Here is a 25,460-nt window from a genome sequence, read left to right on the forward strand (position 1 = left end):
CCTGAAAGCCTGAAATGAATTCAAAATGCAATCAAATTTTAAAAAATATCCACTACAAACCTGGTAGAATAATGGTTAAATCATATATTCAAAAGGCACCCCTCTCAAAATTATTATTACACATCGAGCGCTTTTATCCTTTCCCTTGGCTCTGAATAAAACCCAGCGCCCCTGAACCAAGCCACGTCATATTAGTATGAGCAGTGTCTCAACTGCAGCCTCTCTCTGCTTGTTATTGGCTATTAGTATCAGTCTAGTTTTCTCTACCCTTAACAGCCAAGCTGGATTTCAACAGCAATCGAATCAATTCTATCACCCGTTTGTCTCTGGATTGTCAGACGTCTATCATCGAGTCATCGACCACAGTAAACTCATGCAGCCTACTACATTTCACGATGACATCCATTCTCCATTTACATAAAATGCAGCCATGCAAGAATTTCACTTGGTGCAATGGATTATGGGATGGACATCTCATGTATGCAAATAAGAAAGACTTCAACAAAAATATCTATACGAAATCTCGCCCACAGACAGAGGTCATTTCATATGCACTTTTACGAGGAAAACAAAAAGAATGTTGAGGCTAAATACAAACTTGCAGCACAGCCATGCTTGATCACATAAATAAACCCCTGCAAGAAACCAGCAATGAGGCCAGCAAAGCTAGCCTCAATTAGAAAATTTCTCATTCCAAAGCGGCCATATTTGCGAACTGGCATTCTGAAAACGTAAAATGTTACTATTGTTATTGTAACAGAGAAAAGTCATGTTTGGTTTAAATTAAAGCAAGACAAACTATATTTGAACATTGTTCTTGGTTATTTAGACGAACAAATGTTTTAATGGTATAGCATACCAAAATAAATCATTTTAACCGAAATTAAGATGTTCATACGGCTGCTGTGATGCATTATTCAAAACGCAATTACTTCAATTGCTAGTGCTACTTTTCACATGAAGCAAAATTAATGATCAATGGTGAATGTAAACCAAGAAACAGCCAATACACAAATCTGAGCCAAAAGAATCTACATTAATATTGTGCATTGAAATGTTAACTGGCCTCTATATGATGATGCTGTGTATCAATCAGGTCATACCGCTGCGACTAACAAAAAAAAAGCATCAAACGGTTTCATTTTTCTTCTTTTTTCAGATTGACTGCTTAACTTTAATTCCATCCTATCCCTATGGGGGACTCAACTGACCTCAGCAAACCCCAGAGAAAATCTGTTTAAATCTGCACTGAAGATCTGGAACCCAGACGCGTAAATCGCCGAGCAACGTCAGTCAGCGAGCCTTGACAGCGCTCGCCTAGAGTAAAGACGTCAAGATGAAGCCCGCGGACCGAGGTTGACGGGGAAAAAACCACCGTGCATTGTGCCGCTGAGCTGAGGCCTTTGTTCTTTTATGAAATTCGAAATTTCTATCCTTGGCCAACCTTTCAGAGCGATCGGCTCGAGGGAACTGCCAGTGCTAGCTACAGCTAGCATTTCACCACAGAAACGCCAGACCGTTTAACATTTTCATTTCTGTCAGCAGTCTGACTGCATTAACCGGTCGGCCATAATGGGCCTATAGCAAATATATAACCAGTCTGAAACAGTTAAAAAATATACCAGGCTAAAAAAACAGGAATGCACTGGATAATAACGAAACTGAACAAAGGCCTTTTGAATAGTCAGTGTACAGGTTAATCCAAAATGACTTCCTTCGGGCAACAATCATAATACAATATTTGATTACAGCCTCACCTTCGCTCAACCTTTAAACTGGATTTGAACTGAGGAGAGGCAACCGCAAGGTTCCCCCCTCTGTGGACCAGCTATGGTACGAAAACGGTGCAGGTGTTTCCAAATTCTACACGCAGAGTCGACAACGGGCTGTTCTTTTTTGGGTCCCGTAAGAACGTCATGACAAACTAATCAGCGTAATTGCGAGTGTACTCCCAACACGCATTCCATTTTATGACTGATAGCCAATCAAACACTGAGAAAAGCTTCTGGAAACCCGCAGGGGTAGCAGAAGCGTCTAACTGGTAAATAATATAAGTAACATTTTCTGATGTTTCTTTGTGTCTCGCCTCCAGCCTGTACAGGCGGTTTTTGATGGGCAATTGCAGACTCAGCAGTTGTAGACTCTTTACATCATTGGAGTAGACATTAACCTTGGACTTCTCATTAGGAATATCACTCACTACCTCATCTGCACCACAATAATGTGTGTGACACTCATTTATCAAAACACACATTTGCATATCAATATCTCCAATGGGAGCCCCTCTGAAATGAGTAAAGGATCATTACTGATCTGCTGGTGTCTAGAAAAGACCCCCACCAAATTCTCCCCAAAAGCATTGTGAAGCCTATGATTTGTTATATGGGATCCATACCATGTTATGGGAATCTTAGCAAATGTGTTCTGCTTTTGTGGATGATCTATAGATACTACTGCCCGGTCACATTGTGATGACCATGATGACCATGACTGGATCACACCACGGCCATAGGGTAGGAGCTGCTACATTAATTCAATCACAGAGAGCGTACACCAGCCAGAAGGCTCCTCCAGGTCTTTGATCACACCATTGGGAAAATGTATTCATTTATGAAGTATTTTGGTGCTAGAAAACATTGATGCTGCTAACTCATAGAAGACAATATTATGGATCCTCAGGACACCATGTCAAATTATTTTTGGGACAACTTGGCAAAGTTTGTTGGCACAAGACAAACTGTATTGCACTAATAAGGATGCATTGATGGCGTCCTGTAAGAGATCCTCGCCCACGACATTATACTGAGACAGCTACCTTGGCAGGTAACAGTTAACTTGGCTACAGCCAAGTTTAGACTTAGCTCAGTTTTTGCTTGTTCATGCTGGGAAGTGGCAACGTGATATGCATGGCATTTCTCAGAAGACTGTTCATACGTATACCATAGTACCATATGTTAGTTTATTAATTCTATGCTTGCCTTATAAAGTGAATGATGTCATAAACTTGTCATGAACTACTCCTGCCTATGCGCTAAGGTTTCCAACATCGGTCAATGGTGTTTCCCATTATAACTTAGCCTGCTAATGCTAACTTTGTGGTAGGTGCTGAGTTATCATCTAATTCCTGCATTTCTGGCTTTGCGGGTGTCAAGCACTACAGAACATACTACCTGATATGACATGGGAAATGCACAGACGAGAACGACAAATGATACCATCATTCCAATCTTGCAAGTCTTGGCTTGCAGCCTCAAATGTCTGCACTTAGCTTCAAATGAGGAACTCGACAAGCATATTCAATAAAAATGAAGGCCCTGTTTTTTTGCTACTTCCCTTCAGCAACCAACAGCACAACAAGATGTTTTTTTGGCGTTTCAGTGGCATAGGTAATTATCTCCTTAACTGTTTTCCTGTTGTCTGCCACCAAAATTTGTGCACAACTGTCCTGATGTGAGCATGACGTGAGTACACTCCAAAATTGGTCTATTAACGTCTCTGCTTTGTGAAATTCAGCAGGACTTGAGTTGGGGATTTGGCCAAATAACCACACGGCTATTACGCGTCTTCTCCTTACCACCCTAGAGCAATGCTGAGGAAAGCTCTCACAGGAAGCACAAGAGGTTCTCACATCCTGGTGACACCGCTGCAAACTGTTCATAATGCTATTATTGTGGAGCCATGTTGTTGAGAGAGCGGCAACCTGAGAATGGTTTCACAGCACAAAAACCTTGCAAACTTGTCTTTCCACTAAGACCTCCTCCTTGTATCTCCATAGAATACCAAGTGAAAACAGTGGTAGGACAGAGAATTCACCCACCTTTCAATTTGTGAAAAATCACTTACCAAAAATAAAAGAAAACAAACGCATGTCACGAAGCAGAGACTTACCTCCTAACTGGCTGGGTACATCAACTTTCTGTTCACATTTTGGAAGAGAACAATCTACAAAACAATAAAGAGAAAAAAATAGGTAATCAGACATGGACACGATTAGCTACCTCTTTAGCGGATTTCATATAGCCCACGTCCAAGAACGTTAGTGAGCACTGCGTCCCTCTCCCAGATGGAATAGTTCAATGGAGCAATTCTAGGTCTTTAGTCTTTTGGAAACTAAAGAGCAAACAAGCAGCCGGGTACAGAACTGAACTTCCCATAGCCAAGCAGGTCGGAGGATTCATTTCTTAATGTTAACGAACAATAATGGCATATGAACAAACCAACAGAAATGTGTAGGGTAGTACTTAACACAAACACAGAATATGCAAGTTACTGCTCAATAAAGGGTAACAAATGTAGCTGTGCTTCAGAGGCTGCATCAGATATACCCACCCAAGACACGAGGGACATTTCAAAACGTAAGACTGCTCATAATATGATATCAGCATGCACTGCCTTCATTTGAATTGGATTGTCAAAGGATTTGAGTCAATGCAACTGCTCATCAATAGTCATCCAATAGCTCCACAATCTGTATTCTGGGCTGTAATAAGTACACCATTCTAAACTATATAGGCTAATCAATCTTTTTTAAAGGGCTTTGTTGCCATGTGAGCATGAATGTGCGTGTGCGTGCGAGTGTGTGTGCATGAGCACACAAGTGTGGAATTAACATGCAACCTTCCCTACAGCCAGAGCTTACACAGAAATATTATTCTTTATGAAAAGCTGAAAAGGGGAGAAAGAAATACAGCTTGGCAGGATCTCAGAAGGGCCCCTATGGATAAAGGCTTTAAAACATGTGGACACAGTGCCCCAAAGTTTGAGCACTGCCCCTCAATACACCCTCAGACCCCTCCCCCTCCCCAAAAAAACAAAAGACTTCACAGCTGTGTACAGCAACAGAGACCTGGAGAGGATAAACATCTAGAGCCACAGGACATCTGTAAACAGGACTCTAAAACATGAAGAATCACATGCTTATTCAATACAAGCCACATTAAGGAAAACAGAAACAAGATGCTCTTTTTTAAAAATACATTCTGAGCTGAAGCAGGCTCTCCTGATGAGAGCCATACTGCCATTTAGAGGGAAGTAGAATGCGTAAAACCAGACAACCTTAGGGAAGGAAGAAAATAACATTTCACGTAACTCCTAGGGGTGTCACAGGAGAAAGCTTGCCGTGCGTTCTTAGTGAGTGCATCCTAAGGCTCAGGGGTGGAGGGCAGACCCCACGCGCTGCAGGTGTGGTCTAAATGTTGCTGCGGGACGGCGCTTCAAAGGGGGCCAGGCCGAGGCCATTGCGTGAGGTGGGGGCAACACTAGGAAGCCGGCACAAAGCCGTCTCAATCCCTGAAGTGGGGTTGGGGGGGGCGGGGGATACCGACTGGGAGGAGTTTCGTGGTAAGAGGCCCACGAATCGGACGCAAAAAAGAGCGGCGCCGCCCCGATTGCTCGTCACATGACCAGAAGACACCGCCGCCGCCGCCGCCGCCGCCCCCGCGGGGACCGGAGAGGCAGGCTGCGATTGGCACGGGAGTAACCAGCGGCTGAGACGCTCCACAGAGACACGAGGAGCTGACAAAGGCACGACGTCCTGAGAGAGCGAACGCAGGCACACAACCACGGGGGGGGGACGAAAAAAATCTCAATTTCTGTAAGACCACATTTCTTTTGCGCAATTCAGAGACAAAACATATTGGTGATAAAATATGCTTCCGATTTAAATGTACACCATTACTGCATAATGAAGCATTACAAAAAAAGCCTCTTCATTTTTAGGATAGTTCCATCATGAGAGAATAGTAAATTGTTTCTCAAACACAGCTCAAACCCAGCCAAACTCTAACATGGAGCTCTAGCTAACAGGAAGCAAAACAGAAACATGTGTAGCCTATACAGAAACCGTTGCTATTTTGGGATGCAGTCAATTTCTTGATTTGTTTTTCTTCCTTGTTTTCCAATAAACATCCATTTAAATTAAATGTTGTGGCGTTCAAACAGAGCAAACAGAGCTTTTTACATTCCTTTAAAAAAAAATGTCCCTATCAAATGGGATAAAATTACAAAAACGTCAATGTGGGTATGGTAATTTGTAATGTTAAATAGAGTGACTAAATTCACAGGCCTCCTCTCTTGTGTTATTGACATTACAGACAGCATCTCCTGTTTACATGCTCTGTCACAGCTGTCCGCTCCATGAAGCACTGAGATTTAAAACAGCACGACTACAACTAAAAAAAAAGAAGCATAACAGACCCGAACATTCAAATTTTCCTAATACAGAAAATCATCAAAAGCATAAAGAGTATTTTCTTCAACACCAGTCCCAGGTAATCAATCCCAGATTGTTGGTATCAGGTTCAAATGAGCCTACTCCGAACATGATACCGGACGCTTCTACAGAGCACTACTGCTTTAGCCTTAGAAGCACACAGAGAAAAGAAAGAGCCGTCAGGAAAACGAGGCTTACACTGCAGCAGAAGCCGATTTCAAATCCAGGTCGAAAGAAAGCCACGCTTCCGACAGAAATCTCCAGACGGAATCCGAAGTCAGCTAATCCCGCTGCAGAACACAGCGCGTCCGCCGTGCGCACATCTCTCCCCGCTTCCTTCAGCGGCTCGGGAAAAAAACATGCTTTACCACGACAAACGGCACATGAATAATTGTAGGTTCAAATGACCTTCCAATGACGTGATGTCACCTCCCCCTTTGTGCTGAATGACAAAGCCTGAGTCAAGTCTCAACGCAGGAAATGAAGAAATCGCCCTCCCCCAAGTCCCCCTGCCTCCCCCCCCACTACAACCAACAGCCCATCGGCACAGGCTGAAAACATCCTACTGCTCCGAACCAGACAACGCTGGTCATGTGCAAGAGTGATTCAACGCTCGTCTGGCAGAGACAGGCAGCTTTCTCTGGAATAAAGACACCCCCCCCCCCCTTTTTAACAACATTCGAGAAATTAAAACAAGACAGCTCTTCACGACTGGACTGGTGATTCAGTTTCACACACTCCCTGACCGTAAAAGTTTGCATTGATACTGATGACAGATGAATCACGCTCTCAGGACCAAATGGACCATAGCCTCAGAAGTAACCTACTGATCACTTGGATAATTCCCCTCGAAAGTGCGATGAAAAGAAAAGCAGTGTTCTCAAACAGTTTCAAGAGCCTCTGCAATATGTTTTCATTTCACAGTTCAGTACTCCAGGTTTCTGAGAAACCCTCTCTCTTAAATTACTGAAAATGAATCAGGTTACAAGAAAAGAAGGTAGAGAACTCACCTTTAAACTGATCTTATTCCTGAATTTGATTGCTCTTCATGACTAACAGGCATGTGCATTTTAGTATTTCACTTCAACAGCTCATGCACTCTTACTCCAGGTTTTAGCCTTACAGTACCTCGGCTTATTTCACATTCATCATTTCGATCGAAAGAAAGATCAGTTTAGCTTTAAATGGAAAGATCAGTTTGGCTCTTGTCCCTAGTCAAGGAGGAAGGCCAATCCTTCAGCTGTATAAAGGCTGAGGCTAGCCTGGCTGTGAGTTTCGACATATTTTATAGCTGTTCGAGACTTAAACCGCTGATCTGGACACAGGGCATTTCATTTGTCTGCTGGGACAACTCACTTCCAGCAGGGAAACATGAGCCAAAACTGTATCCAATAAGATGTCTGTGAAAATCCCATTGAATATTCGGCCATGTTAAACTTCTACTGTCCTTTTCATAATCCTGGCCCTCCTATTTTCTGGTAGGGTACTTAGTGATTAATGTGCATAGGTAGAAGGCACTCTCCCATTTATGATAGATGATCAGAAACACTGGCTGCTTTTAGATTCACCTGGTCAGCTTGTGTTCAGTGTACGAATGTGAGCTTAATATTAAGGCTTTGCTCTGTATATTCTCAGTAGGCAAGGACACTTTCACACAGCATTGGATTTTCAGCCAATCATTTTCTGATGTATCACTTAGGAGAAAGACGAAGAGTGGAAATGGTTTCATTTCACTTTTCACTAGCCTCGGCAGTCACATTCTGAATGCTAACAGCCAGCCGAATGCTACTGCTACTATGTGAAAGCGCTCACTGATGATGGAAGACCAGATTAGCTCTTGAGGTAAACACAGCATCATCTCATACCCCTTTTCCACCAACGCAAAAACCTAGTTCTGGTTCTGGGCTGGTGCTAGTGCCGGTTCGCAGTTGGTTCAACTTGCGAACCTTCTAAGAACCGGTTTGCTTCTCCACGGGCTAGAGAGCCACGTCATTACGTCACTGTATACGTCTTCGCTTTCCAAGCAATATCGTTACCTATTAAAATGTATGTCCTGTAAAATACAGATAATAAACTGTCTAAATGTAAAAAACCAACTTAATACATATACATTTAGTTATATTATTACAGCTTTATTTACTATATCAACTTTAAGACAAGCAACATGCTCGGAATTCTCTCATCGCGACCCATTAAATCCAATGGCGCAGATGTTGCTTCATAATTTAAACTGCTGTCCTAGCGGCTATTTTGGGTCCTGCGACTTGGGTTACAGTGAATATGTACGGATTCCTAGACACCCTCTCTCTCTCATTCCTAGACCACCCTCTTTCATATTAACCTCAAATATGCAAGACAGGACACTTATACAGTATGCTAGCAAATTTATGTCAAGTTCCATTCATTTATATGGGGTGGTCGATACTCGTCCCCTTAGCAACCAAAAGCTAGCGCTGGACCACCTCTGACTTATTTGCCGGCACAGAAAAAAATCACGAAATTACTAAAAATATAACCACTGGAGGATAACAAGGACATTTTTTCCTACATAACTAGGTACAGGTTGTTACCCATATTTCGCCTATTTCATATATAGTTGCAAATCAGTTTACGTTTTCCTGTCTGTCGAATGAAGGTGGTCGATAATAGGTGCTCTCACCCTACCTGGCGGTCACAAAGTTTTAGTTGGTCTTGGTTGGTCATGATAATCCCGCCACCAGCCCCTGACATAAGCGGTTCTTGGTTCTAGACCAGCCAAGTGTTGGTGCCGCTTTGGTACCAGCTTTCCTGGCCGAGAGCCGGTTCTTTTGCTGTCGAAATGCGAAGAACTGGTTCGCGATTAGGCACCGGCTCCGAACCAGCCCTCGAAATGCCTTGGTGGAAAAGGGGCAAAAGGTTCCCTAGTATTTGAAAACATCTTTATGACTTCAAAGATTTCTAATACAACAAAAATTTGAATTAGACAATGTTTTTTTTAAGTTTTATTAAAAAACTGTATGACGGAAATTCCATCCTGAATGTTGACTAACTTCTAAAGAACAAATTTTATTCTCTCACAAATCGAACAAATTTCTTACATTTTCACTAAGCTCACTTCATTCACTCATCCCCCTCATGCACAGAATCAATGAACCCAAAAAACCCCAACGTCAAACACCCAACAGTACTGTTTGCATACAGCTGTGCTATTTAAGGACTTGGCACAATATGAGCTCTCAGGAACCATGATAAAAAGCAAATTACAACATAGAGAAAAGTAAATGAATCTTGATACTGAACTCTGAGTTTTTGAAACACAGCCACGTAGCCCCTCTCTGGCCAGAAAGTTAGGCGCCAAGAATCAAGACTGAGGCTCTGACGGGTGCAATCTATGGGGGAAACGAGAATGATAATGTATGCACGCGGGTAGGTGTCCAGAATAAATAGGTTGCAGGTGTCCCACACGTTTACTTTGCGATTGGACCACCACAGACTGCTAGATCCTAGACACGTAGATATTTCGAAAGTTCCTCATTTCCTCGTGAACTTTGTCCAATGATCTCATTTTTATTTTTAGAGGGATCCATGATTTCCAAAAACATCTATGGCTTGGTCCAACGTCTCCACTCTCCATCTCACGATTGCGCACTGATGGTGATTTCCACTGGGTTGCACATCAGTCAGTTAATAGAGTTATTCTCCCTTCCGTCACCGCAGCCACTGCAATTGGTGCATTTTCTTACTTCTTTCTTTTCGTAGTCCTGTTTGTGGTGTTTTCATAATGCTTTGTGCTTTCTGCCCTTTCAGTGCAAACATCATTGATTCCCACAGACTAAACCTGCCCTCAAATCACTGAATTTGGCCTTAATGCCCATTGCCAAAGGTTCGCTATGAAACCATAAGACTGAAGCCGCTGTAATAAAATAAAAGTAAAAATAAAAAATAAATTGGATTCAAAGGTAAATGCAACAATGTCAACAATTGGGAATTTGCTGCATGGCATCTCAGGATGTCAAAACAAGCCCTTTCCCTGCAGGTTAAAAAAAACCTAGGTGAATTATTAGCTTGTAATATTTTTTCTCTTTTAAAATAAGTTCATCATGCAACACAGTCTTTCAGTGTCCTAGTTAAGCCTTCCCTTGTTAAAGAGCCAGACAAAATAGGGAGGGGTGGCCCTTTTATATTTTTGACACAGTAGATCCTGTAAGTCTTTTTTTTCCAAGTTGGGTCCCCAGCGATATTATTTTGAGGCATACTAATTGCTGCCGAAGGCGGCCTTCTTTCAAAACTGTGGCTTGGACAGAGTCCAATTAGTTTATCAAGGGTTTCTTCATGTCGTTTGTGTGTGACGCAGAAGCACAGGCCTTAACTGCGTTTCATGACCCGCTGTTGAACTTGACAACAGAGTTGAATTAATCCTGTTGGTCAAACGCACACTGTGTAGTGTTTCCACAGAGACTCCGTTTAAAGAATTACGACACGGAATTAGAAGTCACACAAATAGAGCATTGGTGAGAAAGTGGTAAGATTCTGCAGTCGTGCGGGCTAGGGGGAATTCCAGGTAGCAGTGCGTTGGTGGGGAGGGGCTTAAAGAACAATTCCCCTTCAGTCCGTCAGTGGCCTGGTTCCTCAATCAGCAGGCCTCGTGCGCCAGCTCGTGAAAGAGACGGCGGCGGCCCGGCGTTGCGCCCAGCCCGGGGGAACGGTCGCATGCGGCGGCCATATTCGCCTTCCTGCACCGAACGCCTCGCCCGCCCTGCGCACCCCCGCAGAACAGGCCGCAGTCACAGCTCTGAGGGGGAGGCACGGAGCAGCCTGCTCAGCCAATTTAAAGAGTGTGCAAGCCTGCGAGACCGTTCTGATCCCAGCTTTCATCTGGGACAAATTTCTCAACCCCCACCCCTGAATGCAAAACAAAGCAATTTGGTGATATTACTGTACACAACGCAGATACAAATTCTTCAAACAGGATGCATGTGTTACAAAATGTAGGCCCCAGAATTTCAGAAATACTGCTTCTATAAAATAAAAAGTAGCTAAGCCTTTTTTTCGAGGTGTAAATAATCACTCAAGTAGATGCAGTTTTTGAGGCGTGTGTCAATTCGGCACAATGGATCGCAAGCCGGATCAGACATGAGAATTATAGGTCTTTAGTGTTCTCTGAAGTTAACCAAATCTGTGAGGGGCTGGATTGCTGGTCAGCTGAATGAAAGAGTGCGATGTTTTAAAGTCCTAGGAGACGGCTCCCTGTACGACTGGATGCCCGTTACTGCAGGAGCTCTCCAAAGCCAAAACACACAGAGACTTCAGTACCAGACAGGCAAGAACACCAAGCACAAATAATAAAAACAACACTGACAGAGCGCCTGTTCACGCAGGACAGGGAATTAGATCTTGCCGACAGATTCGCCACCTGACTCAGGTTCCTGAATGAAAGGCAGTGTTCTTCTCGCTGAAGGGCGCAATCAATGGGATCTCTTCAGTTCTCAGATTATCACCATTACTCAACTCAAATTCACATGCGTCTAGAAATGACGGACATTTTAAGTTTTCTTTTTGGGTGTTCTCTGTATCTTCTTTGCAACCCTCTACCTAAAGATTATAATGATGCAAGAAGAGGCTGTGCATGTTATGCTTATTAATACATCACAATCATCATTCAGCAACTTTTGTTGTTGCCAAAAACATTATGAAAGCATCTGCCCCCAGGTCATAACTTCAGGAGTCAAAAACAACCAGGTAACGGCTTATAGTTGAATGAATAATTGTAAAAAGCATACATATACAAGATAATTTACATAATATTACAAATTAAAAACACAGATCCTCCAAAAATCCTGTTGCTCGTTACAGTACAGAATGCAGCATTCCGACACATAGCTACGCAATCACCGAAGCCTAAATACTAATTGCTGACGTTTTTAACATTATTCATTTATAAGGAATGAACTAATAAAGAAATTAAGGTGAAATACTGTGTTCAAAAGTGCCACAGGCACGCACAACCTGAGAATGGAACCACAAGTTTCCTTTAACTAGAACAGCGTGTAACCAGTGTGCCACAGGGCCTTCTCGCAAACCGAATGGAATATAGGTGAAAGGTAACAAGGGCATAGGCTATACATTACAGCAGCAGCCCTTTTTAAAAAAACGCCCTCACAGAAAAGGAACTGCGCGGCAACGTCCCCGTAACTGTCACCTCTGCAGAGAAATAGCCTAACCTCACGGCACCGCCACTCGCGATGCCCGCGGTTCCGCTAAGACACAATGGGATGATAACCGCCCTTGCCAAATCGTTATCGTATGTGGTTATTATGTGTTACCACAACACACGCGTGCCGAGGCAGCCGTTTGCTGCCGCTTCCTGACCGACAACGCCGACTTCGTCGACTCCGCAGAGGAGAGAAATGTCGCAGTTCGGCCAATGGCGAATCGGGTGAATTACGGCCGTTCCCAGAACTGACAATCGGGCTGATCGAGGTCCGCAAATACTATATCGCAGCAGAGGTTCAGAGTTGTTGCAAAGATGACGTTTGAGCGTATTTTTGATTACTTGCCGATGGGCCTGTTGATAGCAAAATACTGAAACGGTAGCACTGCCTTTGATAATCAGGCTGTGTGTAAAATCTGAGCTCCCAGTTTTGAGTTTGGTTCCGAAACAAAAGCTGAAATAACCATTACTGTGTCCAGGAGCAATAGTTATTTCATTATTTTCTTTATGTGTGAATTGCTTTTGAATGTATCCAGTTGTATTACTGTTCTGTGGATTTCCAAATTGCCACATTCCTGAATTGATACTAACAGACACCTTATTAGTATGCTAGCACTGATATTGTTTTGAATCTTTCCTTTCATATTTTGTTTTTTTGAAGTAGGGTAGGGGGCTTTGACACAAAGGGTGAAACAGTAGGCTATATCCATAATTACACAGTTAGCTTTTGTAAATTATTGGCAGACACTTATAAAAAGAAACAAGTGCTCAACAGATGAGACCACAAGAGGAAAACACCCAGGCCAGTTTTGCCTGATCTTAGCAACAGAGGTGGGGAAAAAAAACAAACCTTCATCGATCTGTGGCTGTGGCAGGCGGATCGAGTCCAGCAGGGCCCAAACTAGGCCGCGAACCCTTTACGCCCATGAATCAGTGCCAGGTTTCGACAAGAGCAGAGTGGCAGCGTCAGGAAGCTGGGTAAACCATCAGAGCCCCATAGCTCAAGGCTCAGTGGCTAACTAGGGCAGGGTGACGTCTGCAGAGCTCCAGAAACGCGCCTCGCGAAACGAGGAAGGGGACGAGCTTGCGCCGGGCCAGGACTCAAATCCTCAGCGAGCCTGCGCCAATTAGGAGTCACGCCGGAGAAGTTACCGGAAAGTGGGACGGCCTCCTTTCCAACGGGCGGCCGGCTTTCGCTTCCGAAGGGGGGCGGCGGCCAAGATTTGAGTGGCGGGTGACGCCTCGCTGGCGCGGAACGGGTGGTCTGACACACTTTGCGGGCGCTGCGCTGCACTGCGAGGCCCCGCTAACCCGCCCCAGTTTGAGCACCTGTGCTTCCGGGACCGGATTCAACAAACCAGCGCAGCCCACTGGAGGAGGCAGAGCAAGGAATTCTGCTACTGCTCCAACCCCTCCTTAATCAAAAAGGTAACTGCGCCACTACTACCCATATCTGAAGACTGCATTTTGTTTACTTTACAGTTCAGGAAGTATGTTTGCAGCAAAGCAGGAAATTGCTGTCGCAGAGAAGGAATTCCCTGATGCCAGGTTGCATAATTCACCTCTCAAATGCAGGAGAGTTTGACAGTGTGCTTTCAAACATTTTTAAAGACCTTTTCCTCACAAATACAAAAATGCAGCATAGTCAAAGCTTTTGAACCATTTAATTTCAGCCATCAACGTTTTTTATAAATACCTACTTTGAAATATCTGTTCATATCCAATATCAATATTTTTTTATATACTTTAAGAGTAGGTCTATATTCCACGCAAAAAGCACTGGAATGGACTACAAAAATAAATTACACACAGTAGAGCACAAATCAGCTTAGTTTACAATGGAAAGATTTTGTATTAAGCAACTGCCATTGTATATATGCTTAAGAGTCTTTTGTCAATTAGAAACACTGAGCCTCATTCACAAAACTTTCTTAAATTCTTCTTACTTTTGTGCTTAATAAAAGCTCCCACAAAAAACCAACTTGAGATTTATGAAACATGCACAGACCTTCAATTTTGTGCTTATTCCAGGTGTATCAGAGGATGAATGCCAATTGTTCATAAATGCACATGCCTGTTCATGTTGATTTGCATAAGGAAACACCCACGCAACCCCATAAAAGGCATGCCACCTGCTGGATTATGTGCGCTGCAAACTTGAGCCATTCGTTGCTCTCCGTAAACGTAACAGCGGCACTTACACACGGTCCCTAAAGGTGCGCTCTCTCCCCAAGGCACAATTAGCCAAGCGATCCAAAGCAACAAATACATCATTGCCAAGTGTTGGGTTTGATTGTATGTTTGTGGGCCTCTAGCTATATATCATTATCAACCATAAATCTTTTTCAATAAATGAAACGGATTACATGTGTTCCCAACAAGGTTATTATCCAAGATATGTGATCTGATGACACCACCACAACAAAATTATTATTCAGCATTGTTTTTTCTGAGCCATGTCTAGGTGGTTTTCCAAAAAGTCTATTTGGAGACTCCGAAAGGATAATTGGCAACTAAATGATATTATATATTGGAGGTATAAAACACTATATATTGTATACTATATGTGCACTGAAAATAGCTCCTCCTGCCCCCCCTGCATGTCACCCACCCCCTTTCTGTCCACCTCCCTCACCTTGCTCTCCCCTTGTCACCTCTGGCAGTAGCACGTCTGGAAGATTGTAGAAAATAACTGCATTAGCCATCTAGTTTACTGATCCATTGATTGAGGTCCAGTGATTGACGTTTACTTCAAACACCCCCATCAACATGTCAAACATCCCACAATTTCACATTCAACATTTATTGCTAAAAATCAGGCCTACATCTTATTTATAAGTGTACTGAACAATAATACATTTGTTTTGAGAATGTATTTAGATGCTCACCAACATAAAATGGAATCCTTCACACAAAGGCCTTCACTGACCATGGCCACTGCTGTGGAGTCAAAGCTGCTTTCATTATTCTCCTCAGAAATATTCACTCAGATCAGCGATTTCTTCCAATGCATTCAAATGCTCAGTCTTCCGTTTAGACTCAGAAGTTGCCAAATAAATCTTTGTTGTAAAACCACAACCTTTTTAGGTTTAAATGTCAAGAACTTTTTTTTGCCGGTGCGTAACGTTCTCAGTGTGCGTGAAAAAGTTCTGGTTTGTTTACACAGTAGAAACAGTACGTGTCCATTTATGCAAGCCTAACAAAATAGACACCGATTGAAATTATTTCATTGGCTAAAATGCTTGTCAGTCATCACTGTAATAGCCAGCCACTGGCTGGCTGTATTCTGGACAGAAGTTATTCTGTCCATGCTGTCCTTTTTTGAAAACAGTGTGCCAACAACATGTTCCTCCATTTTGAATTTTTGAAAGTTAATTTCATTATATGTTTGTAAAGCGCAACAATTTCTATCCTCATTTTGAGTTGGTAGGCTAGTAAAAACCTCTTGGAGGGTTTTACATCTCTTTACCAACGGCTCTTTTTATCAAGAAATCTTCATTTCTAATTTTAGCTTATAATTAATTCTGAGAATCACAGCAAGGACGGATAAAAAAAAATTCTTATGAAACCGTAAAAGGTATTCACATGCATTGTGTTCTTAGTTACAAAAACAGACGGAGAGGTTTTCCATATGGATACCTGCTACAGTAAATTTGACTTTCAGTAACGTTACCCTTTAAGGTCAATAAAAATGTATTCTTCCTGTTCCGATTGTGCTTAGTCCTTGATTTCAGTAAAGCATTTCACCAAATGCTCTGCCATTTCCCATTTGGTGCATGATGTTCACTTAAAAACGGTATTCACCTAACAAATGTCGTGCAAGTACTGGACAATAAATAAATAAAAAGTTCATAAGGTCAAAGTGCACAGCAGTTCGCTGGCATCCCAGCCCAAGACATTCTTCCCCATTCAAGTTCCGTCTTCCGTGCGTGCGCTGCATTCTTTTCCAAATGACAAGCTTTTGCTCATCAGTGTTCTAAATTGGGATGAGCATACAATATGTTTATGCTCTTTAAAAGAACTGCCCAGAAATACCACTGGGAACAATTTCTTATGACCCAGTTGAAATACCAATTAGACTAATGTGGTTCCACTCTGACCCACACCCCATGCTCAGACTTCACCACGTACAGAGTTCCAATGTAAAGCAAAAACATTGGGTAATGCTCTGACCCCATGACAAAAAAAACGTGTGTACATTCTACCAGTGATGTAACTTAAGTGGTGAGTAAAATATGCACCCTAGTCCAATCTGCTCTCTCCACTAATAACTGCGCTCATGACATTAGAAGCAGAGACTGACAGATTCATGGGAAGGAAACACCGCGACAGAGCAGCACTGCACAGGGGCTGTCATCTGACACGCACAGTCTGCCGCTGAGGTTTGTTCTGCGACGCAGGAACGGGACCGAGGCGAGAGGAGGAGGCGAGAGGAGCCGGGGTCAAGACGCGGGGCTGACGCAGGAGGACCGATTCGGACCGCGAGCCTCCTCGGCGGCTCCCCGCGCTTTTATCGCGAGATCCTCGCGACTCCGTCACGCCGGCGGCTAAGATTAGCGCGCCGCAGGGGGCCGCGCGGACGCGTGAGGAGCTTCTGCGCGGCACCGCGGCGGATCCAGCCGGAGCCGTGCTAAAGGGCTGCACGCACGCGCCCCCCTCTCAGTCCGCAGCTCCTCCTCACACGCCCCCTTTCTCAGTCCGCAGCTCCTCCTCGCGCTCCTGTGAGCTTCAGGAAACGGTCACGATGCTTTCTGAAACCGGTCCCCGAGCTTTACAGCGGGCCTTTCACACAGCAAAGACATCAGAGCTGAACGTCACCAGGTTCCAGATCTCAGCCGCCACCACCGACCACGTCCCTCTCCCCGGGACCCCGTGAGCCCGCGGACGGGCCGGTCACGCCCGCCCTTCCGCCATCACCCTTTTAACCGCGCCGTTCAGCCCGCTGAGTAACGCAGCCGACCGCGGAGGTCAGCTGACCCGTGAGAGTGAGTGGCTCCATTCATTCGTTCACACGGCACCGCGTGTCCCGTGACACGCTCCCTCGAGATCGCCACCACCACATTCACCACATCATCTGGTCTCATCCAACAAGTTTAACATTTAAAAATAGAAAGAAATTATGGTTTGTGACCTTTGACCCCCCCTTCCCCCGCCCTCCCAATGAGTCCCCCCAAGTCATGCACATGCTGATAGTCACGCAATGTAATCTGACATCTTGATTGATAGAGCAGCCTCAGATCTATGCTCTCTCCCTTCAAAAGCACACAGATTTCTGTAATTAACAGTGATTGCTGTAACCCTCAATCATTTACACCGTCTTACATAATCAATACAGTGCTGTGCCCATCCATTTTACAAATTTGCATGGGTTTCATCACAGCTGTGTCTCATCTCCATTTTGGCTCTGGTTTTCCACATCAGAACCCAATGAACTGAAAGAGACACAGTCCTCCTACATCGGGGAGCATCAGGTTTATTCGCCAGCTAGGCACAATGCCCTCTTTAAGAAGATGCAAAGCGCAGGGGAATATTCATTTTAAATATCGTTATTTAATGCTTAAAACAAGCATTTCTTTAACCCCCCAAAAAAATCACATTAGCTCAAGAGTTGCATGCATTAAAAAGACGGACTGGTTCCAATATTGAACCATTTAAATGGCTTTGCTGTATAAAATCCATTCCAGTTTGCTGTTGACTGTATTTTTTTTTTAATGAGGCTGGTTACATAAAAATGGAAAAGAAAATGCTCATTTCAAAATGCTTTATGAGAGGACAGTTATGTAATAAATCAACAAAGTTTGAAAAGAAACCGTAATTAATTGGCTATTTTGGTTAACCTTTCCCCACCTAAACAATATATGCTGGAACAACGGTCATACATCTTCCACAAAGTTGAAGTAGCCTAATACTGAATATTACTTTAATCCAGTAAATGACACAATTCATATGATCTGTTGCTAAAATGATCATTTGTTGCAGGACCACTACACAAACCAAAAAGGCTATTTTCTTCCCCACGAGTGACTCATCCTTATGTACAGTGGTACAGAAGTACAGGCTTTTAAAAGAGGTCCCTCCCTACCAAACACTGCCATCGGTTTGGCTTTACCTCCGGGGCAGCGTCTTCCAATGTAGCCTAGGCTCTGGGTCCTTCTCTATTTCTGCAGTTATCTTCCTTCATCTTCTCTCTTATGATAGATGATTTATGTGTGGGCATTTACAGGAGAAACAGATTTGGGTACTTATTTGTAAAAGTCATTTCCTTGCATCTGGTTTAAATATGCCTGGATATCACAAATTGGGGCCCCGGGCTGGTCAGGCCTGGCTTTCCCCGATACCGCACTGTGTTCTGAAGCAGTACCAGTTCCCACTTCTCAGTCATTGCTTACACGGAGCAGGAGGAGGAGGAGGATGATGATGCCATTTTCCCTAACAGTGCCTTCAGAGAAACACCAATCTGCAGTCATATTAGAGGCTTATATCAGGGCCCCTGATATAATATGATGAGATGAAGGCAGCAAGTGAAGGCCCACCAAGAGCCAGTATACCAAAGGGTACCACCTTTAAACTGACACTAACCTAAAGGTGTTAAGCTATTGAAAATTGCTCTTAAAAACTTGGAACCTTCATGCTTGCATTCAACTAAATGTTGTACTTCTAAACTCAAGCTTTTAATAAAATATGAAATAAGTAGTAGCCTCATCCAAAGGAAAACAGGACGAATCATTTTGGAGTGTTTATGTCTGAAGTCGTTCTGGCGAGTTGAATCGATGAAACGGCATATCTGCCAGGCCCTATACTTACCTATTAAAAGGCCAGAGATATTATCCCATCAAAATGCGTCAACATGTGTTAAACTGGGCCAAGTAACACAATAACTGGTATCACTTATGGATGAAACAACCTATTATATGATGGCACAGTAATGCTGGTCTAAACACCTCATTTGCAAGCGTTTCATTCTCATTTTGGCTCCCAGATTTCTACCATCAATTCTGCTACCACTACTGCAAATAGAGTGATCGGACTGAATGGTTGTTTTGCATTATGGTAAATCTAAGAACCAAACATTTAATTTGGCATCTCAGCCAGCTTATTTCCACATTCCCAAAATGATATTGTATTTTATTATATTTTACACAGAATTGAAAAGCAATTATTGTCACACACAGTCTATAAGCCTGTATTTCAGTTCATGCATGAGTCACAGGCATATACTCATTAGCAAGGTTTAATTGTAAAAGGCATATTTCAAGTTAACTAGTTTCATAACCACATAATTTTGTGCATGCCAATTCTACAGTCTACACATACCCTACATTTATGCATTCACCCATTTGGGACTTTCAAATGACAAAATATTAGAATTTTTTAAAAATTGTGAATCATGTGACATTTACCATTGAAAAAGCTAAATGCAAAATGCTGACATGCTTATATTGCTGATAAAATAAATGTTTTGTCATTAATGCTGTCAATTAAAACAACTCCATGGTCTAGGCTCTGATACTGTGACAACCCAAAGCATCCGTGAGGTCACTTAACCATGTTCCAGATCAGTTTTAGCTCACAGTAACAAATCATGCCCTGTCATGAATTGTACATAATGGCTTTACTGAATGATGTTTTTTTTGCACTTGATAGCCAGTTGAGTATTGTGCCACGAGTTAATTGAATTGTCAATGCATGGTTTGTGCCTGCTTATCACCTTTCCTTAGGACCCACACACGGCTCCACATTATAAATACTGCCTGCCATTCCTGGTTCATCATTCTCACGCATGCATATGAAATCTTAATAGCTGATTTTTAAAGGGCCAATGAAATAGTGAGATTCCTGCAAGCAAGGACTGTGATTAAGAATGGAACATCGAAAGCTCTGAAAATCCTAGCCCCCAAATGCACAATGACACCTACATTGGAAGCTAGGGGAGTCGCAGCCAAGAACCACAACATGCGTCAGTGCTAGACCTGCATGAAACCACTGGACCAATCAGAAGAAAGTGAAGAATGCCAAAACCTGGCCACAAAACCTCAAGAATTAAATTATCTTTATCTTTAAAATAAATCTTAAAAATCATGTTCACAACAATGAACATCCCTTTTAAAAAAGGGAGTTAGCTGTACATAACCCAAAGCAGGGTTCTTAACCAGTTTCCCCAAATATGTCTAATGCGTTTGGAATAGATGGGTCACGAACCACAGCAGGGCCCCATTCGTACTGAAAAAATGGTAAATACATAAATTTAAAAAAAGAAACTAACACAGCTAAAGCTTTTCTGGCAAAGACATCTGTTCTGGACCCTGTAAAAGGAGGTTGCTCAGCAGAGCTTTCTTCATAAGGATCCTGCTCTACCTGCAGCCCGCTGAAAGACATAAATTGCATGTGCCGAAGCTGTGAAAATGTAGGTCATCACGACCTTTCCCTGACACAGACGGAGTCATCACAATCGGTAAAAGCCGTTCACGAGAGGCGCCCTGAATGGTGACAGAGTCGTGAACTCTGGACGCGGACCGCGATGACTGCACGCCAGAAAAAAATCTCCCCTCTGAAAGGAGACGTGTCCGCTAGCCAGAATTCCCAAATGTGTCTGCAAAGACCGAGAGAGAAAAAATCTCAGTCTATGAGAAAACACATTCACTTGTTGTTGGGCAGAAATTGACACCACTGCATTTTTTGTATCGTGAGCCCATGTACTAAACCGTAGAAGCTGAAGCAAGGATGCAGATAGGGTTTTTTCTAGCTCCTGATTGGCTCTGTGAGTTAAGGGACTGGTTAGCCCACAGGTTCAAGCCTAGGCTACATTAACTTACAGCGAATGCAAGGCCATAGAGCCAGGACACGATCGGCCTCATCCCACCAGAGTTGCAGTGGTTTTAATTCTGCCTGCGTTCTTTAGCCTAAAATAAGAGTGCTGCCACTCAAAACCCACATGCTACCGGTTGAGATACCGCTCCAACAAATATCAGCTAGACCATATCAAACATTTTTTACAATTCTGTTGTGCTCTGCAAAAACGGCCATTGTAATACAATTCCCATCCAGCGTTTCTCCAACTTCCCAGAAGTGCAGAAACGGCTGCTTATTTCATCTTTAAGATTAAGTTAAAACGATAGGAACAAATCAGAGAAAAAATAATGGCGAGAAACTCATAGCCTGTAGAACCCTACAAATAGTAAATGGACTAAATGGTTCAAGGCAGTCACCTGCATACAGATGAAAGAAAAAAAAAACAGTTCAGGGAATGGAAATTAAGTGCATCATGCATAGATTAGACAGGGAACATCATGCACAGACACTGAAACATGAAATGCCTGTGAAAGCATAAGGACATTTTTCAATATGAAACAAGTGCCTTACATTGCAAAAAAAAAAAAGACAATGTAAAAAAATGTATTCGGTTTTAGATGCAGGTATGTTTACCCTGCCTGAGAGGAAACTGGTGGGGAATGCTGCAGAAGGGAGTTTGGTACATAAACAGCACAGTTTATGCAGATCTCACATTACTACTACAACTGACTGGGCAACAGCATGCTCACCCTTCAGCAAGTGCTGGTGCATTTAGTAAGGCTGATATTTCTTGCATAGCTCATGTTGCCATTGGCGGCATCCAACAGGTAAAAAAGAAGAAATCAATGATAAAATCATAAGGAAAAAAGAACAAAGGGAAGAAATTCATAGCCTGTAGGCTCCTGCAAGTTCAAACACTACATTCTGAAATTTAGCAGATGCTCCAATTCAGAGGGACTTACACAGTTTACATTCTTTATGTACAATTCATTTAAACAGCTGGATATTTTACAGAAGCAGTTCAGATGAAGTGCCTCAGTTAGGAATTGAACCCAAAACCTTTCAGTTATAAGCCCAGTTCCCTAACCATTATACTACACTGCCAGCCCACATGGCCACACAGAAAGAAAGGGAAAAAACCCATCCAAGTTACAGCAAAGGGCTTGGAGCAATGGGACTGGAGGCAATTTTAAAACTGTGCAGTAGCCTGAAGGTTTGATAACCGTTAACTGTATCTTTATTTAAAGATCAACCCCCATCTGCCCCCTTCCCCCACCCCCCACCCCCAACACACACAACACACACACACACACACACACATAAAACCATGCAGTATTCAGTCATCTCTGACCATCTTGCTTTCTGACAACACACATTCAAGTGAAACCCCCAAACCTTTTTTGTGTTGCAGCACCACCAATTAATAAATTAATAAAGAACAAACAAATTTGGAAAACGCAAAAAAATTTTCCCCACAAGGAAGCAAATAAAAGCAAATGTCTAAACTTCAGACAGCACCTCAGCCTAATGAAGATGATAGCTGGCTAAAGACAGCAAACAAACAAGACCACAACAGGGTTGCAATGACTGTATCCAAACTCTTGCATCAGGGATGCTGATGCCCAACCAAAAATACTAAACAAAGCAAGTGGGAGAAGACTTGTTTCTGGGAACTCCCCTGACAGCAGCGAGATTACTATGCATGAGATGCCTCTTGCTGATCTCTCATTGTCATTGCAGTCAATTGCTACTGGTCTGTTATTGGTATTTCCAATTGAAAGCCACTGGAGATGAAAATCTCTACAGAGCCCAGCAATGCAACAGCAGTGCTTCCTCTTGTGGTTTATTATTTTCAACACACGCAGCACGGAAGCGCACAGAGTGGTCCATGTGACCACAACAATGCCACCACAAACCATCTTTTTCCCTTAAGAAATCAATAAGACAATGGTGCAGCGCAATTTATTGTCACCGTTACCTTGGATACAACATAATTTGTCCATGTGCAAACATCTGGAAGGTCAGTATGTCATCAATTGGGTAATTTTCCTTTTTTTTCTCTTACGTGTTGCACTAGAGATGTAAGCAAATCAGTGGCTGCCACATTCCATATAGCTAAATTAGCAATAAGAAGATTTATTAAAGGTTAAGGGGGACCTTAATTCAAATGGTTATATATACAATAGTTTATGAAAACACTGAATTTCAGACTGTTTTAAAAAGGTTTGATTATAATACACACATGAATAAATGTAAATGCTATGTATGAGAATTTATCGCGCCATAAAGTCTTAAAACTATTTTATGAATTTCTGAGCACAACCCCCGAACTGTACCTTTGTACCATAGCTACAGACGCACTCATCAATTTTAGTTCGCTTGTGGGTAAACTGTGTGTACTGCAAAACGTCAAATAGATGCATTTTGAAGTATAATTTGCGTCAACTTCATGTAGCTCTCTGTAAATATTAGCCTTGGGCGGGTACAAAGGCGTTTACAAAATCCTGATTTGTGCTGCAGCGCTAGTAGGCTTGGTTTGGCTTAATAGAAGAAACATTCACACCTCCAGATAACAGGATTACGTCACTCAAAACCAGGCCTTTTTAATCTAGATTGTACAAACAAGAAAAGAGAAGATACTGGTATTTAAAATGGAATAAATATTCACGTTACAAATTCACCTCCGTTATACAAAAATGTATTAAAAATTGAAAAATTGCATTTGTATTTAACGTTATTATTTAAGGCCTAGCACTGCAGAGACTGAGGTAGCTGGGTGGGAATTTCCACCTCAAATACTGCAATTCACATCCTTGCCCCTCAAGTATGCCTCGTGGTTCCGTAAAAAATGGAACAGTAGTATGTAGGCTAGCGTTAAATGGTATCTATTCACATTATGGATTGATATCTGAGCCTGCTGACTTGGCTAGCAACTAGCTACCCCATCCATGCTTCAATAAAAAGTCAGCTACATTCCAATTATGCTACAGCAAAGCCTTAAATGGTGCTAACTGCAAATAGAGACAGCGGATAAACGAGTCAGCGTGTATAAAACGCATGTAGACTAGACTAACGTTATAAATCTCAAGAGCACAGATTTCAAAAGACTCCTCAGTCCCACTCTTGTGCTTTGCTTTCTAGATACAAGCAAGCGTCAGTTTGCAAATTAATGAAAACATAACAGCCTGCTGGATACCAAAACATTTTGCTCTATTAAGACAGATTTATTGCATATTATGCTAATATCCATCTAGTCTAACACAAACGTGTATTTTCATATCCATGTTCAAGCTTTAAAATGTCTACCAAGTATCTAGCTAGTAGTAGGATGGCTGGCCTGGTCGCTAAACAACAAACAACCGTTAGCAAGCACAAGTAACAATTTGGCTAGTTAACTTGCAACCTAACGGTAGCTGTTGACATTTAAGGCCTATCTGAGACGCATGTATATAGCAGCGATACCGAAGCTACGCCTGTGAACTGATAAAGCAAAGAGGCCAAGCGATGCTTTAAAATGCATCTGTCGTCTCAGATTTAAACGGGCAGGTAGTTAGGCTACCTAGCCATCTACACCGTTGCCAACATGCTTAGCCAGCCAAGGTACAATTTCTACCATTCCACAAATTGTAGTTATAGCACATATATGTATAGCTCCGCTTAAAATTAGCCTCCCAAATTTAAACGTACCAAAAGCTAACTGGCTTGCTATCTTATCTACACAAAGCACTTCGCTGGTTAGCACTAGCAGGCCAGCTACCACCAGCTAGCTGCCCAATGTTACTAGCTAGCCAGTTCGCAAACAGCCATGCTCAGACAGCAAAGTTAGCTAGCGACCATAACGGATTGGCTGGACTATATTTGCAAGCTAATAGGCAAATAATGAACGTTGGATTAACTAGTTAGATATATGCAGTATCTCAAATGCGAATGAAACGGTTGCTAATGTGCAAATATCTAGTGATTTTTCTAACTTGTGGAACCAGAACACTGTATTGTTTATATGGCTAACAAGCGCTATCAAAATGGACTCAATAACAAAATAGCAAGTGAGCTAAACATTTACAAATGGTGATCAGATATGTCGCGAACACATTAGCTGCGTTACATTGAATTTCCCGTCGTTTCTGTTTGCTAGTTACACCCCCAAATTGATTATTTAGCTCTATATTTTGCAGACTTAGTTTCTTGAATGACTGCGAATCAGAACTGTGATTTAACGCCCATGTTTATTTTATTACTAGTTAGCTAGACGTTATATCTGCACGTTAA

At 42.6% G+C, this 25,460-nt stretch overlaps 1 protein-coding gene across 3 annotated transcripts in view; it reads right to left on the minus strand.

Moving 5' to 3' along the window:
• The window catches only part of trioa (trio Rho guanine nucleotide exchange factor a), a 125,039-nt gene that overhangs the window by 98,629 nt on the left and 950 nt on the right, over nucleotides 1-25,460 (minus strand). For all 3 annotated transcript variants that reach the window (XM_064347777.1, XM_064347779.1, XM_064347780.1), the window contains exon 2: nucleotides 3,889-3,942. In XM_064347777.1, coding sequence (XP_064203847.1) covers nucleotides 3,889-3,942 — 54 coding nt within the window. The remainder of the gene's footprint in view (nucleotides 1-3,888; nucleotides 3,943-25,460) is intronic.

This window comes from Anguilla rostrata, chromosome 8 (genome assembly GCF_018555375.3).
Source record: "Anguilla rostrata isolate EN2019 chromosome 8, ASM1855537v3, whole genome shotgun sequence".
NCBI classification, from domain to species: domain Eukaryota; kingdom Metazoa; phylum Chordata; class Actinopteri; order Anguilliformes; family Anguillidae; genus Anguilla; species Anguilla rostrata.